Source organism: Gossypium arboreum, chromosome 1 (genome assembly GCF_025698485.1).
Source record: "Gossypium arboreum isolate Shixiya-1 chromosome 1, ASM2569848v2, whole genome shotgun sequence".
Taxonomy (NCBI): domain Eukaryota; kingdom Viridiplantae; phylum Streptophyta; class Magnoliopsida; order Malvales; family Malvaceae; genus Gossypium; species Gossypium arboreum.
Genome location: NC_069070.1, coordinates 116,436,673 through 116,452,126, shown reverse-complemented (window position 1 = coordinate 116,452,126; position 15,454 = coordinate 116,436,673). Strand labels below are relative to the sequence as shown.

General features: G+C 34.0%; 1 protein-coding gene across 1 annotated transcript; it reads left to right on the top strand.

Moving 5' to 3' along the window:
- Positions 1-4,818: 4,818 nt before the first annotated feature.
- Positions 4,819-5,690, top strand: LOC108460089 (uncharacterized). Its single transcript, XM_017759463.2, has 2 exons — positions 4,819-5,171; positions 5,410-5,690. Exons 1-2 carry the CDS (start codon positions 4,881-4,883, stop codon positions 5,500-5,502), a joined length of 384 nt encoding a protein of 127 aa, XP_017614952.1. The 5' UTR covers positions 4,819-4,880; the 3' UTR covers positions 5,503-5,690.
- Positions 5,691-15,454: the final 9,764 nt, after the last annotated feature.

Genomic DNA, 15,454 nt, shown 5'->3' with positions numbered 1-15,454 from the left:
AAGTCTTGCACATATTCAGCAACCTCTCGAATCTGAGCTATGGCTTCACCAATGACATGATCCCTTTTTCTGACCTGTTCTTTAGCCTGATGTAGCTCTCCCCTCAGATAATCCTCTTGCGCCTTGAGCTGCTCAACCCGGAGTTCACCGTCATGCAATGCCACCTCCAAATCTTCAACCTTGCTTCTTAGCTCCTTTAACTCGACCGTAGAATTATGGTTTTGGTGCCAACGCAGGGATTTTCCAAGTTCCATTACCTTGGTCTTCAATCCTTTATTTTCTTCCTCTAATGCCAAATTCTGCCCCTGTATTTCTTGGAATTTCCTCTCCCAGTACTCGACTCTATCCTTTTCTTCTTGAACCTCCTTCTGCCACTGATTCGAAGATCCTCCTACTCTCGCCCTCCTCAAGGCTACTTGTGCCCTTTTGTAATGCTCCCTTAGATCATCTCGATCTTCCTCAATCTTCCTTTTTTCTTTCCTCTCTTTCTCGACTTCCATCTTTTGAACATCAACGTCCAAACTTAAGTACATCTTTTCTTCTTTGAGCTTTGCTATCCTCCTCTCGAACTCCAAGCTTTGTCTCTCGAACTCCTGTTTCATAATTTCTAACTCTGAGGGCCTTACTTGCAAATATTCCTCCATTGGTCGAGCTCCTTCCATACTTGGCTTAGGGATATTATCATTAACTCTTCTACCTCACCATTTTATGTATTCCGGTGTCATAGCTGGGCTAATAGCTTTTCCTCTCAATCGACAAGTCTTCTTCCAAGCACTAGAAACTTCACTAACCCTCCTCTTGTAATCGGCTCCTCTATATACAAACTCACTTTGAGCCAACCCCTGAGTCACTGGTGTGAACTGTCTCAATCCATGCTGCCTCAGTACGAGCAAAGGGACATAGCCAATAGCACCCCAAATCCCCAATAAGGGTACCCAATCAAAACTACCGCATCGGTAAAGAACCTCACCAGGCATCATCCACGGAGTCCTCCACTCGACATCTTTCGACTGAAGGTTCTGAAGTAACGCTATCCGATTCTCTTCTGGAACATCAACTCTCCTGGTTGAAGCTACTATATCTTTCAACGGTGAATAATCCTCAAAGTAAACCCGACAAACCACCCTATCTATCAACCGGAAATGATCAGTAGAACCAAGCCAAAAGCAATCGAGCACACCCTATAAACCCGCCAAAGACCACCCTCCTACATGCACCTAAAGACCTAAATGTTTCCGCCAAAATTGCAGGGATGAAGTGACCTTTTATCGAGTTGATGAAAAGATCCGTGGTTGTCTCATCCACATATCCCAAAGCCATAGGAAGACCATCAATCCATATAAACTTAGGGCAAAACATCTATCTTTTTGTCTCATCGTGGTGTGTCAATCAAATCTTTTAAAGCATCCCACGAAATGCACTTGCACTCACCCTTTTCTTTAATTCGGCCGTGGCCCACCGCTTCGCTCATCCCCGTAATAATCATCAATTTCTTCCAAAAGGTAGGGACACAAGGAGCTCGAATAGATCCTATCATTCTCAAACCGGGACAACGAAGTAAAGCAGTGTACTCTTCCACAAGAGGGTACCATGTCTACTTCCCCAAAAGTGAAGCAATCAGACATTGGGTTCCAAAACCGAGCAAGGGCTCAATAAGTGCTCGTCTATCCGAACATCAAGCAAGTAAGGTAAGTCTCCATAGTTACCGTAGAATAATTGCTTAGTCTCTTTGCCCCACTGATCCCAAATTTCCTTAAGCTCTTGGAGATTATTCTGTGTGACACTTATACAAGTATAATCTGGTAGCTCCAACACATATCCTATAGCTATACTGTCTCCCTTTTCTAGTTGAGTTTGCTCGGACCATCTGTGGACGTTAACGTTGCCTTCCACTTTATCAAGAAGTCCGTTCTCCATAATAAAACTTCCTAACTTAGAAACTGACCATGAACCGATATCTTTGTAAATGCAAAATGACATGCAAACAAAAGAAAAGAGATAGTCAGTATCACATGATATCAATAAATTTCAACGATAACTTATAAGGGTAATGTCTAAGTTGGGCTTATACGATCCTTCAACATGGGGTTGGTTCTAAAGTTTAAGGTACCCGAACCAGCAGATTCCTCGATCCTCACCCATTATAGGCTCATTTGAATCGAGTTCAGTTCAGGGGAATACATTTCCCTATGGCTACACAGAGATGAAAATCTCACGAAACCATAGGTACGGATGTATCCCGAAAGTGATCCACTATCCTGCACGGAGGCGAAAACCTCACGAAGGCGTAGCTTTTCACTCCCACTTAAGGGTGTGACCACAACGGTCATGCAAATGCAATGCGATCAAAATATAGCATGTAATAATACAAACACATATAATGCAAAGAGGATTAAATTTTAAAATTTTTAATTTCCTACATTAAGACAAAAGATAATCAATTACATCACCTGACTCTCTTATGAATCCCCAGTGGAGTCACCAAGCTGTCGAAACCATTTTCAAATCGAGTTTTGGAAAATGGGAATCGACTTTAAAAACGAAAACGGGAGTCGCCACCAATTTTTTTTAGGTGTGATTGGATCACCCTTAAAACATTTTATTTTAAAATCATTAGTTTTGGTCCACGAAATAAAAGAACGGGTTCGGGAGTCGGTTACATACGAGGAAGGATTAGCACCCTCGTAATGCCCAAAAGTTGGTACATAATTGATTATCAAATGTCTTTAATGTCGGAAATTTAAAAAAAATTAAGATGTAGTCCTCTTTAAAATATTTTAACTTTGAAAATTGAGATTCACTCGCATCATAGTATTAACATTAAGTTAACCCTTTTTGAAATTCCTATCTCGAAACAGCAAAACGCTATATCCAATAAGTTAGGACATATTGCTTTGAAATTCCAAGATAGTGGCTTGCATTTAGAAAACCTTTAAAAAAAAACTTAGAAGGATACGTAATTATTCGAATTCAACGAGAAAAGTGGCAACCCAATAAGTTAGGGCACTACTTTCTCGAAATTTCCAAACACCAAGCACTGCCTTTATATTTTTTTGAAATCCTTAAAGTCTCATTTTTAAAATCGATGCATGAAGGAGCACATTAACATGATAAAACATAACATACAAGATAGTGTCGTAATCATTTTTTTTGAAAACGGGATCGACTTTGGTTTTGAAAGTGAAAATTAAAACGGGAACGGATTTGAAATTCGATCCTTTCTATTAAATCGATTTTAAAATTCTTGAATTAACTGAAATCGATTGTTTAAAGATTTCCTTATCTCGAGATATCGAAATATCACATCCCGTAAGTTAGGACACAATACCGTGAATTCCCAAGCACAAGGTCATCTTTTAATTTAAATGAGAGTTTCGTGTGTTTTAAAACTCGAAAAGGATATTTAGCTATTTAGAAATAACGAGAAAATTGAAACCCCGTAAGTTAGGGCACAATTCCTCGATATCTCAAAATGCATAACATTGCCTTATTTGGAAATTTTCGTTTTTGAATAGTAGCGAATGCAATATTTAAACAACAAGTGTTATTTATTTGGAGTAAAAGTGGAACGATCCATATTGGATAAAATGTTGAAGTTTAATACACGATACGATGACGTGAGATAAAAATATAGTAATGTGCATAGAATGATAGTGCATGGAATAATAATGCATGAATAAAATATTACACTAGTGAATGACAATAATATGAAAATATAAATAACGAATCTTAGTACATGCAATAGCAACAATCATACAACATTTAAATGATAACATCAATAAATAAGGACCAATGAATTAAATGATAAAAGGTATAAAACAAATTAAAATAAATAAAGTGTGAACAAATTTTAGAATGATAATAAATGAGTTTAAAATAAGTAATATAAAAAAGGTGTCTTAAAAATCCATTACCACACAAAGTAGAATTTAAAAAATGAATAATTTTAAAATATATGATATGTATATATAAAAGGGTAAAATGATATATAAAAAACCTAAAATAAATAATAATAAAATCATTTGAAATAAGTAAAATGGGTTTAAAATAAGGTATATAAAATAATTTTAAAATAAGTAATATATAATAGTTAATTTAAAATGATATATAACAAGTTTAAAAAACATAAAATATGTAAAAGAATTAAAAGGGACAATATAAATATACTTTGTGATAGTAACAATTCAAAGATAATAAAGAGAGAGTTATTTGAAATACATAATATACAATAACTTAAAATATATAAAAAAATTAAAATAAATATATAATAATTTTAAAGAATTATAAATATCTAAAAGCTTGAAATAAACTATATGTATACATATATATATAATAGGTAAGGAATAAAAAATAAATAATACATATAAAGTAGATTAAGGTAATATATATATACATAAAGCAAGTTAAGATAATAATTTGAATAATCAACACACTAAAATAAGCTAGAATAGATGTAAATAAGTAACATATAAAATGTTTGAAATAATATGTAATTAAAACAAACACAAAAAAAAGGTCAATAAGTGAATTAAATAGATTTAGGTCATGGCTAAAAACAAATTAAAATCCGAGGTATAAAAGTATAAATACTAAAAAGTTAATTAAGGATAAAAACGAAAACCAAATAGGATCTGAGGGCTAAATTTTAAAACAAAAGAAGACAGAAAATAGGGCTGATTGAATGGGGGTTGAAAAGGGAAAGGACTAATTGCATAAATTTCCCTTTTAGGGAAAATGCCAACCCCCCCCACTATGCCAAACGGCATCATCTCATCATCATCATTTAAAAACAAAACCTTTCTTTTTCATTTCATTTCCAGATCCTTTTTTTTCAACAGAAAGCTTTTTTTTTGCTTTCTCTCATTTCTTTAGCCTCCTCCATGGCCGACCATGGATTCCTTGGCGGCCCTCCACGCCCACGAACGACGATCGGTGCTGAGTGGCACGAGACCTCTTGGTCCATCTCTAAACACCGAAGACGGTATTTTTGTGACCCACCGCAACGAAAGAAAGAAGAAAAAGGAAAAAAGAAAAAAAGAAAAAAGAAAAAGGAAGGCTCCCTTTCAGTTCCATGCTCCCTTCCACGGCCATTGGCCGAACCCCCAGTGGTTCAACGGCCTCCAAATCGGCTAGGGAACGCCAGAACCCCCCTCCCAAACGATGAATCAGAGGTACGTTCTATTATTTCTTTTTATTATTATTTCGTGAAATAAAAAAAATTGAAACACACAAAGATCAGAACTGAAACGCAAATAATATTCACCTCTAGAAAATGTCTATTCTTTTTTGCTTAATCTGTTTTTTTTTTCAAGTCCCCTCCTCCAAATTTTCTTTTTGGTTCTTATAACCGATTACAAAGACTCTCATTCCTTTGCTGTTGCTGCTGTTTCTTGTTGTCTGTGTTTTCAGGGTATAGGGGTGTCAGACGCATGGAGCGTGGTGACCAAGGCTGAGGGGCATGCGTGGAGCGTGGTGACCAAGGCTGAGGGGTATGGTTGCTGAAAAATTTTAGAAAAGTGGGCTAGTTGGGCTTTTAGGGTTTAGTTTTAGTCCTATTGGGTTTGGGCTTGTAAAATTATTTGTTGGGCTGTTATACTTTATTTGTTTATGGGCCCGGGCAACATTGGGCTTGTACAGTATTTTGATCTTTTAATCTTAAAATAAAATAAAATATTTGTTTAACAAATTAATTTGATTGTGTAGGTGTAATTTCACATCAAATTGGTAATTTAACAAGTTTGTAACTTCTCGATTTATCTAGTAATTCTCTAACAGGTATTATATATACTTTCTTCACTCATCTTTTGATACCAATTAAAGGTTTACTTGTTTAAGTTCAAACTAAATGTTTGTTTAGTCAAAATTAATTTCCCCATTTATAGGATTTATTGTGTGTGTAAATTTATTGGTAATAAAAATTAGAATTTTTTTAAAAAAAGTTGTGATACTGTCATTATTTAATTATTTCAACCATCTTTTATGTAGTATATGACATTTTAACATAACTAAATTATAGAACACTCATTGTGGGTGAAAATAAAAATAAAACTAATACATTTAAAAACTTTGAATTATAGCACATTATTAAACAAAGTTCTTATGTTTTTAGTTAAATAAACCCTTAATTTTAACGAGTGGCGAGTTAGAAAAAAATTTGGGCGGAATGAAATTATATATTTTAAAAGATTAAATTAAATTTTTATTTTTTTTGGGTTAAAGTACAATTTTACCATTACTAATTTAAAATTTTATAAATTATAAAAGGCCTAAATAGAAAATTTTCTATTTTTAAGGGGCCGAGGTCCCTGCCTACTCCTTGGCTCCGTTACTGATCTTAATCTCTCAATGTAAATCTAAAAGCATAAGATTTAAAAGTGTAGTATGATGGTTGCTCACCTTATCTTTAAATTAATGGTAGGGGGTTTGGTCCTGCTCATAAGAATAGAGCAAATTTTACAGCCAACTGTTTATTTCTTTTAAGAGCACCCATAGCGAAGAGATTAATCATTACTAATCACAACTATCAATAATAGGTAGTTGATTTTGAAAACAACCCTTTTAATCTTAAAAAAAATTTCAGGTTATTGGAGTCCTTTGCTCTCTACCTTTTCCTCTCTCTTTCTCGGCTTCCTCCTTCCTTTCCACAAATGATATTGCATACACAGCAAAGGCAAATTACAAGCAGGTGAGAAGTGTCTGTAGTCACAAACAGCCATTTTTCTAAGCCTTGACTTTAGCCTTTTCTCCAGAATGGAAATCAATTCGTTATCTTTGATTAATTGCAGCGAACTACTAGTTCTGAATGTTGCAAACAACAACTTAAGTGATATCTTTCCCCATTGGTTACGCATGCTTCCAAGCCTGCGAGTTCTTATTTTGAGATCTAATAGATTCCATGGTTCCATTCAAGACTCCTTAACCAATTTTTCCTTCTCCAAATTGCAAATGGTTGATCTCTCTCATAATGACTTCACAGGCTTATTGCCAACCGAGTTCTTCCAAAATCTCAAGGCTCTAAAAGAAGAAGTTGGATATGATTCTGAATATTTTTCATACTCTATTAATTTAACAATAAAAGGTGTTGTAACCATTTTTTGATAAAACGGGAATCGACTTGGATTTTGAAAATAAAAACGAAAAACGGGAGTTGCCACCAATCCTTTTTTGATGAGGTGTGATCGGATCACCTTAAATTAATCATTTGAATAAAAGTTAAGATTTACTAGAACGATAATTTTTGGTCTACGAAAATCAGAAAATGAGTTCGGGAGTCGGTTACGCACGAGGAAGGATTAGCACTCTTGATACGCCCAATATTGGTACCTAGCTGGTTAATTAGTGTCTTAGTGTCGAAAATTTTGAGAACTTGAAAGACTCTGAGATACGATCCCTCTTTTGTAAAATAAACATTGAAACGTTAAAGACATTCTCGTCTCGAGGCAACGACACGTCATATCCAGTGAGTTAGGATACGGCATCTCGAACTTTTGAGAATGAGCTAGCCTTTTTTTTTAAAATCGATGTATTTTAACTTCTTTTAAAAGGATACTCGGTTAGTTAGGGTGAACGAGGAAAATCGAAACCCAGTGAGTTAGGGCATGTTTCCTCGAATTTCCGAACACCGAACATTGCCTTTATTTGTAAAAGATCTTATTTTGAGGTATCAAAATATCATACCCGGTAAGTTAGGACATCACACCTCGAATCTCCGAAAGTAAGCATTTTTAAGACTCGTATTGTGATTTAAAAGAATATTCCGTTTATTTAGGTTAAATGAAAAAAATCGGGACCCAGTAAGTTAGGGCACGATTGTCTCGAATTACTAAATACGGAATATTATTTTTATGAAAGGATTATTTTTGTTGGGTAAAGGATGATATAACGTAAATTCGTGAAAACGAAAAGAAATAAATCATGATCTCAACAAGCATATAGTAATAAATGAGTAATATGAATGACAAAGAATGAAAGAAATAAACAAGCTATGTAATTGAAGAAGAGAATAATAGGTAAAAATAATAAAAATAAATAAGAATAAGAAGAACAAGTAAAAAGGAAACCTAATAATCAATCGATAAATAAATAAGTAATATATAAAATAGTAAAAGAAGAACAATAACAATGTTGCCAAAAGGAAAAATGTATTAATAAAGATAATAATAATAATCATAATAAAAATATGCTAATAATATAATAGCGAGGATAATAAAAATAGTAGTAAAAATAAGAGGAGCATAATAAAATAAAAAGTAATAATAGTAATAAAAATGGTACTAATGCAAATAATGATGTATATATGTATAAAAAATTAATGGTAGTAAAAAAGGTAATAATACAATGGTAATAGTAATTATAAAGATGATGATAATAACAATAATATTAAAGTAAAGTAAATAATATTACAATGAATAGACATATGCATATACACGTATAAAAACGCCACTCCATAATAATCATGATGATAACAAAATAAAACATAAATACATATAGAAAATAAATATATAATAATTACATGTATGTACATGAAATACAAAACAAAATGTATACGTAATATACTAAAATATAAACATAATATACATAACGTACATGATAGAACAATATGATATTTACAATATATAAAACTATAATAAAATGACATACACGATAAATATTAATTTACATGGGCATAATATGAAGTATAATATGTGAATATATATATTAAGAGTATGTATATATGACACAAATGTATTAACAAAACAATAATACCAAGAACTAATGATAATGATATAAATGTATACATATATATATGTTAAAGATATATAATAAGGCATGTGTTAATATTGATAATATATAATAGGGTAAAAATAAATATAAAATGTATATAACGGGATATTAATATGATATAGTATTTAAATATGTATATATATTAGAGTAATAATAATATTAAAAAAACACGACTATAAGTGCATACACGAATGGACATATAATAATAGTATGTATAATATAGTTATTAAAAGTATATACGCAAGATAGTATGAAAATGAATATAATATAGTATCAAGGATATATACATAACATACGTAAAATAAAATATTAAAATGATTGAGGTATATACGATACACATATATATTATAAATGACAATAATGTTAGTAATAAAACTATTAAAGATACTATATAAATACATATATATAAAACAAATGTGTGATAGTATGCATATAATATATCTATATATATATGTATGTATTAGAAAATATAATATATATACATATATTGTATTTGGAAAATAAGAAATATATATAATATTGATATATATATAACATACAAATACATTAATAAAAAACATAATATTAAGCTATTAATAATATTTTATAACATATATGTAAAAATGAGGTGTTAATGAAGAAAATATAACAATAATAAAATATGATATTATGAATAATATTAAATTTGAAATAGAATAATGAGAAAAAAGTAAAAAATGGACGAGATTGTGTTGAAATTAAAAATTTTGGGGCGAATTTTAAAATCAATAAAGGGGAAGGGGACTGATTTGAATATGCGAGCGTTCAAGAGGGTCTAAAGGAGTAAATAGTCCAACTTTCCAAACGACGCCGTTCGTTGGTTCGCCAGTTATGGGGCTTGAAGGCTAAATTGCAATAAAATAAACAAATTGTGGCCAAATTAAAGAGGCAAAAAGGACCGTATTGGAATAGCCTCAAAAAGCGAAAGGACCAAGGGTGCAAATAGACCCTTGGTCAAAAAACACGCGGATCCCAGGCTATCTCGGGTCAGGTCTCCGGGTTTGGTGTCAAACGATGCCGTTTTTGGGTGCTGAGAGTATGCCCAAAATGACATCGTACCGGGGCATTATAAAAGTAAAAAAAAAATCTTAAAAAACCTTCATTTTGTTTGAGTTTTGAAAAAAAATAGGAGAGAGAAAAGGCTATTCTCTCTGAAGACCTGGGACCGGCCAGGGGGGTCCGACCATCGCCCACCGTGGTTCTGCCGTGCCGGCCACCGTACACGGTGGCCGAAAATCGCCTAGGGGTAAAAACTTCCTCCTTTTTTGTTTTTTATATATATTTTAAGGTGTGTATTTTTCTTTTTGTTTATGTTATGTATTTATAATGTATAAAACATAGAGCATATTCGGCCCTAAAACAGAAATGAAGAGAAAAAAAAAAGGAAAAGGGTCACCTTAGATCTACTGCTTCTATTTCTGATGACTTTGAGTTTGTTTTGATTTTGATATCAATAGAGTTGTTGTTTTCTTCTTAAAAGATCGAATGTTTCTTTTTTGTATATATTAAGAGTTGCCAAGAGACTAACAATGGTTTTTGCTCGGCCTTTTATAGATATTGCATGTCTTTGTTCTTGCTTTCTGTCCACTCCTATTAATGCTTGCAGGTGCAACTTGGGCGGTGAGGCGGTGGACGTGACAGACGGTGGCAAACCTGGCACGGGGAGGTAGAGCTAGGGTTTTCTGTTCTTTTGTTTTTGATTTGTTAATTTGGGCTAGGGTTAAGGTTATTTGGGCCTGGGTAGTTTGTGTAACGCCCCAATTTTCGGGAATTCTGTGAATGTTGACAAAATTTCATGCTTTGATTTTGTCACTTGTGAGTGAAATTATGAAATAGGACCTATGTGAAAATGTTTGAAAATGCTATAGGCTAAATTGAAGTGGCCAAATAAATAGGAGTGCAAAATAGGAGGATTTGCATGATAAACCTCCCATTTTACATGAAGTGGCCAACCATCATGTTGTTGTAGACAAAATGTACACTTGATATCCATAATTTATGGTACAAATTGATACAAATTGATAATAGGTTAGGTAAATGTTCCATGACAATGAGTTAGGTAAATGTTTCATGATAATAGGTTAGGTAAATGTTTCATGATAATGGGTTAGGTAAATGTTTCATGATAAGAATATCATGTCTTTTGTATTAAAGAATTAAATGGATGAAATATGAAGTTTTATTAAAAGAAAAAGGGGTGAAAAGAACAAAGTTTTGTCCATCTTTGTTCATCATAGCTGAAAGTTAGAGAAGAGAAAAGAGAGGAGAAAGCTCTTGAGTATTCGGTTATTAGGAGGAGGAAAATTGAAGGTAAGTTCTTGGTACCTTGCTTCTATTTTGAGGTTCATGAGTTTTTCTTGATTCTACCTAAACTCTTGAAGTATATTTTGATTTTTAGTTGTGTTGTGAGCATTTGGTCATGAATTAAAATGAAGGAAATGGTTGTTGTTTCATGTTCTTTTGATGAAAAATGGAAGATATGTGAAGTTGAGCCAAACAAATGAGCATGCATGTGCCTTAGATGCTAAAGGGAAAAATCGGCTAACATGTGGTGCTTTAAAATGATGAAATGGAGATTATGCTTAAGTAAAAATCATAGATATGTGATGATTGATTGGTGATATACATGTTTAAATAACATGCATGCAAGTTAGGTGTGAAAGAGTGATTTGGTAATAAATCTGCTTGGGACAGCAGCAATAACGTGACTTTGGAAAATTACCATAAATTGTGGGAGATGAATTAGAAGCTGAATAAATTATGTAATTAAAGCTTATTGAGTCTAGTTTCTAATGAAATAAACAAGAACATATTTTGAATTCTGTACAATGAGAAATTTGATTCGTAATGAAGAGTGGTCAGATTAGTCAAACAGTGAAACATGGGAAACTTTCAGAAAAATCTGGTATTTATTGGATAAACCAAAAATTCTGAAAATTTTATGGATAGAAGATATATGAGTCTATTTTCAAGGAAAATTAACGGAACTTGATTTGGAGTTTTGTAGCTCCAGTTATAAATGATTTAGTGACTGTTGCTCAGGAAGACAGCTTGCAGTGAAATTATGATTATGTGGTAAACATTGACAAAAATTTGTTAATGGGTTGCTTATTGATTTCTTATAAGCTTACTATGATCTGTAGGTGTGGTTGGCCGAATATTGTAAGGGATTAATACGTAGTTCGTATTTGAATAGTTAGATTAACGTGTTAGTAATCCAATTGTAGACGGTTCGTGTGTGGATCTCGTCAAGATATCGTCATAAGCAGTGTGTAACTAACACCTTCTTTCTTAGTCTAGATCGGCAAAAGTCGAAAAGTCGAAATGCCGAAAATCGGTATTTTGTAGATTTGCAGAAAAGCGAATGCTCGTGAGGTAAATCGATTAATGTTTTTGGTAAGCTGCAAAATTTGGACGCAAAGTGCATGATTTACGTGCCCTCGATATTTTTGGGCTTAATGGGCCAAAATTGGAATGATGGGCCAGCAGGCCCAATTCGTAAGAACCCTCGGTACATGATTCTGTTAGTACGTGAAAAGTAGGAATATGCATGAAAACCCTAAAATAAATAAATTACTGAAATACCTTTAAAAGTGGAAAATTTACGTTTACCCCTAGGAGATAAATTACCAAATACCCCTAGGGTTAAATTGACCTAAATGCATGTTTGATCGTTGTTATTTACTGCATGCCATGTTGTTATTATCGATGCATGGGATTGGGATATTGACGAAGGAAGTCTGAAAGTGGCTTGTCCACGTCTTTGGAGGCTTTGCCTCAATTTATGATAACTCAAAGCAGCAAAGGTGGAACTGTGGAGTGTTAAATTTGGGTGGGTTGAGCTATTCCCACATGGAGTGTATGGCTGGTACGGTGGAGTGTAGTGGTTGATGGGTTGAGTAGTCTCCCAAATGGGATTGCATATGTTTATTGATGTTGCATGTATTTTGAAATGGGCCTATGGGCCATATTATTATCTGAATAAGGGCTAAGGCCCGGTTTTATTGTAATCAAAAGGGCTCTAGCCTAGTACCACTGTTACCCAAATGGGCTTGCATATGTTTCTTGATGTTGCATGTATTTTGAAATGGGCCTATGGGCCATCTGTTATCTGAATAAAGGGCTAAGGCCCAGTTTATTATAATCTGAAAAGGGCTCGCCCAATACCACTTTATTACTGAATGGGCTTAGGCCCAATAGGCTTGGTGACTTGGGCTTTGAATGGGTTTTCCTTACACCTGAGTTTCCCAAACTCACCCCTTTTATTTTCATCCACGCAGAAATCCCCAACCATAGTGGGCTTGGAGTCTGTGAGGAATTTGAGTGGCCACCCGCTCGAAAGTTTGATTTTCTTCTAGTGAACTGGACATCCTTTTATTTACGTTTGAAGTTTTGGGCTTTTAAATGTAATAAGGCCGCTTAATTATTTTTGATGGTTTTAATATGTATTACTAAGATAGGTAATACTTATATTTAACTGTTGAAACCGGATAGCTTTAGGCGCGTTTTCAAAAACAACAGTTGATTTCAAAATAACACGACAACAAGCAAAGCTTCCGCAATAAAAGTATTTTTCCAAAATTAATCACTTTTCCTAAAATGACTTAATCAAATCGGTTTTCCTAGAAATATCCATGACGTTAAGGTGTCATAATGGCGGTATGCATGTCTAGGATTGGATCCGAAGGAGCTTGGTACTTAAGCAATCCGATGGACTCACCACCTCTTTTAGGTTTCCTACGGTGCATGACTTCCATTCACTTTAACCCTTAATGAATTAATCTTTTGAACATCAAGTACGATTTTCTGGACTTAGAATGGAAATTTTTTTTTTACGTTTTTGATGTGGCATGCCCGATCCGGCTATAACTTCTGGGCCGGGTTTGGGGTGCTACAGTTTGGGAGTTATTTGGGCCCAAAATTGGGCTGTACAAAAGGTTTGGAGCTAGACTTTTGATGTAATCTTATATTTGACACTTTTTGCTTGTTAATTCCTTTGCCTTATGAATTTTTCACTACTTAATTCATTGTATTTGATTTATTTCTTGTGTACTTAACCCAATACTGGAAATGGCAACAAAAAGACGTAATCTGCAGTTTTTTTTTCTTTTTATTCTGTCACGGCTGGAGTCCTGGGCACGACGCTTATTCTGTCGCGGCTGGAGTCGTGGGCACGACGCGGATCTGACGTGGCAAATCAGAAGTCAACACGGGAATATTCTGGAAACAACTTATCTTGATCTATTGACGTGATTTGAGGGATTTTGGATTTTATTTTTATAATTTTAGAGATATTATCTTATCTTTTTTTGATTAATTTTCCTTGTTGATTTAGGAATTTGAAGCCTATAAATACCCACCTTTGGGTAAGGCTAAGGGGATCTCTTGTCTTTTGTTCTTGTTGCTACTTTGTTTTCATTTTTAATAAAATTTTCTTCTTTTGTTTTATTTCTACTTTACTTTATTTTATTTTATGTTTTACATTATCAAAACATGTTAAGCATGATAATCAATATCATGCTTGGCTAATTTTCTCAAGCCAAAAGCTAGTACGAATCAATTCCTCACGTGAGAATTGAATATTGCTTAAATCCTTCGGGATACATTTTCGTCTTTTCGCTTAGATAGTTTGGCAATCGGTCTTACTAAAATTTTTAAACGTTTTCAAATCAAAAGGATCCGTTGGTGCGGAATCGTTTAATTTTACAGTTGGGAGGAAGGATCGGCTGTGGCATTTCGACTTCCTATGAACACTCTTAGCGGCGGTCCGCTAAGGAAAGACGAGATCGAAATGATTCTTGATAAGACAACTTCGAGTTGGGCTTTTCCTATTTTAAAACTAAGTATTTTAACGGCGATAGACGTGGTTGATTTACTTAAGAATTGACTTTCGAAGATAGACTTGGGAAGATCGGTTACATGAGAGAAAAGTAAGTTACGATGGGTTGGGCCTCGTAGACTGTAACCGACATGAATCCCGGAGCAAAAATCTATTTTCAATGATCGTGGGAATTGATGAAACTAGCTCGAGGCGATTCTTATACTCGTGTTTATTCAACTTGATCTTTCATCTTCTTTATTTTATTGCTTTTATTTTAATACATCTTTCTTTGCACTTTTACTTGTTTATTTTATTTCCTTGTTACTTCTCAAATCACCTTTTTTATTTTCCATTTCAGCTCCTAGGTCGAGAACAAGAAATTTAATCAAAAATTCCATTAACTCCCTGTGGATCGACCCTCTTCCACTATTCTACCTTTTTATTTATTTATTTTATTTTTGAAGAGGTTTATTTTATTTTGATAGGCAAAACGACGCTTGTCAAATTGGCGCCGCTGCCGGGGAGTTTTATTTTCGGCAATTATTGATTATTTTGTTTGATTTTTATGACCAGGAGAAACCCGGGGACTCTAGTTCAATATAACCCGGAAATTGAAGCAAGCGCTCGTAAAAATCACGGTCAAACGCTTTGACGAAAGAAGCAGCAAGAGCAAAGAGAACGATAATCCAATCTGGAATCTACCTCTGCGACACCACCACATGAACCGGAACAAACTCCAAACGAAGGACCACCTCCTAACACCACTACTCCAATAACAAATCCCACGTTTGAACCGGAGCCAATGGCGAACCAAACCATTAGAGAGCTTGCCGCCGCCCCCGCCGTACAACA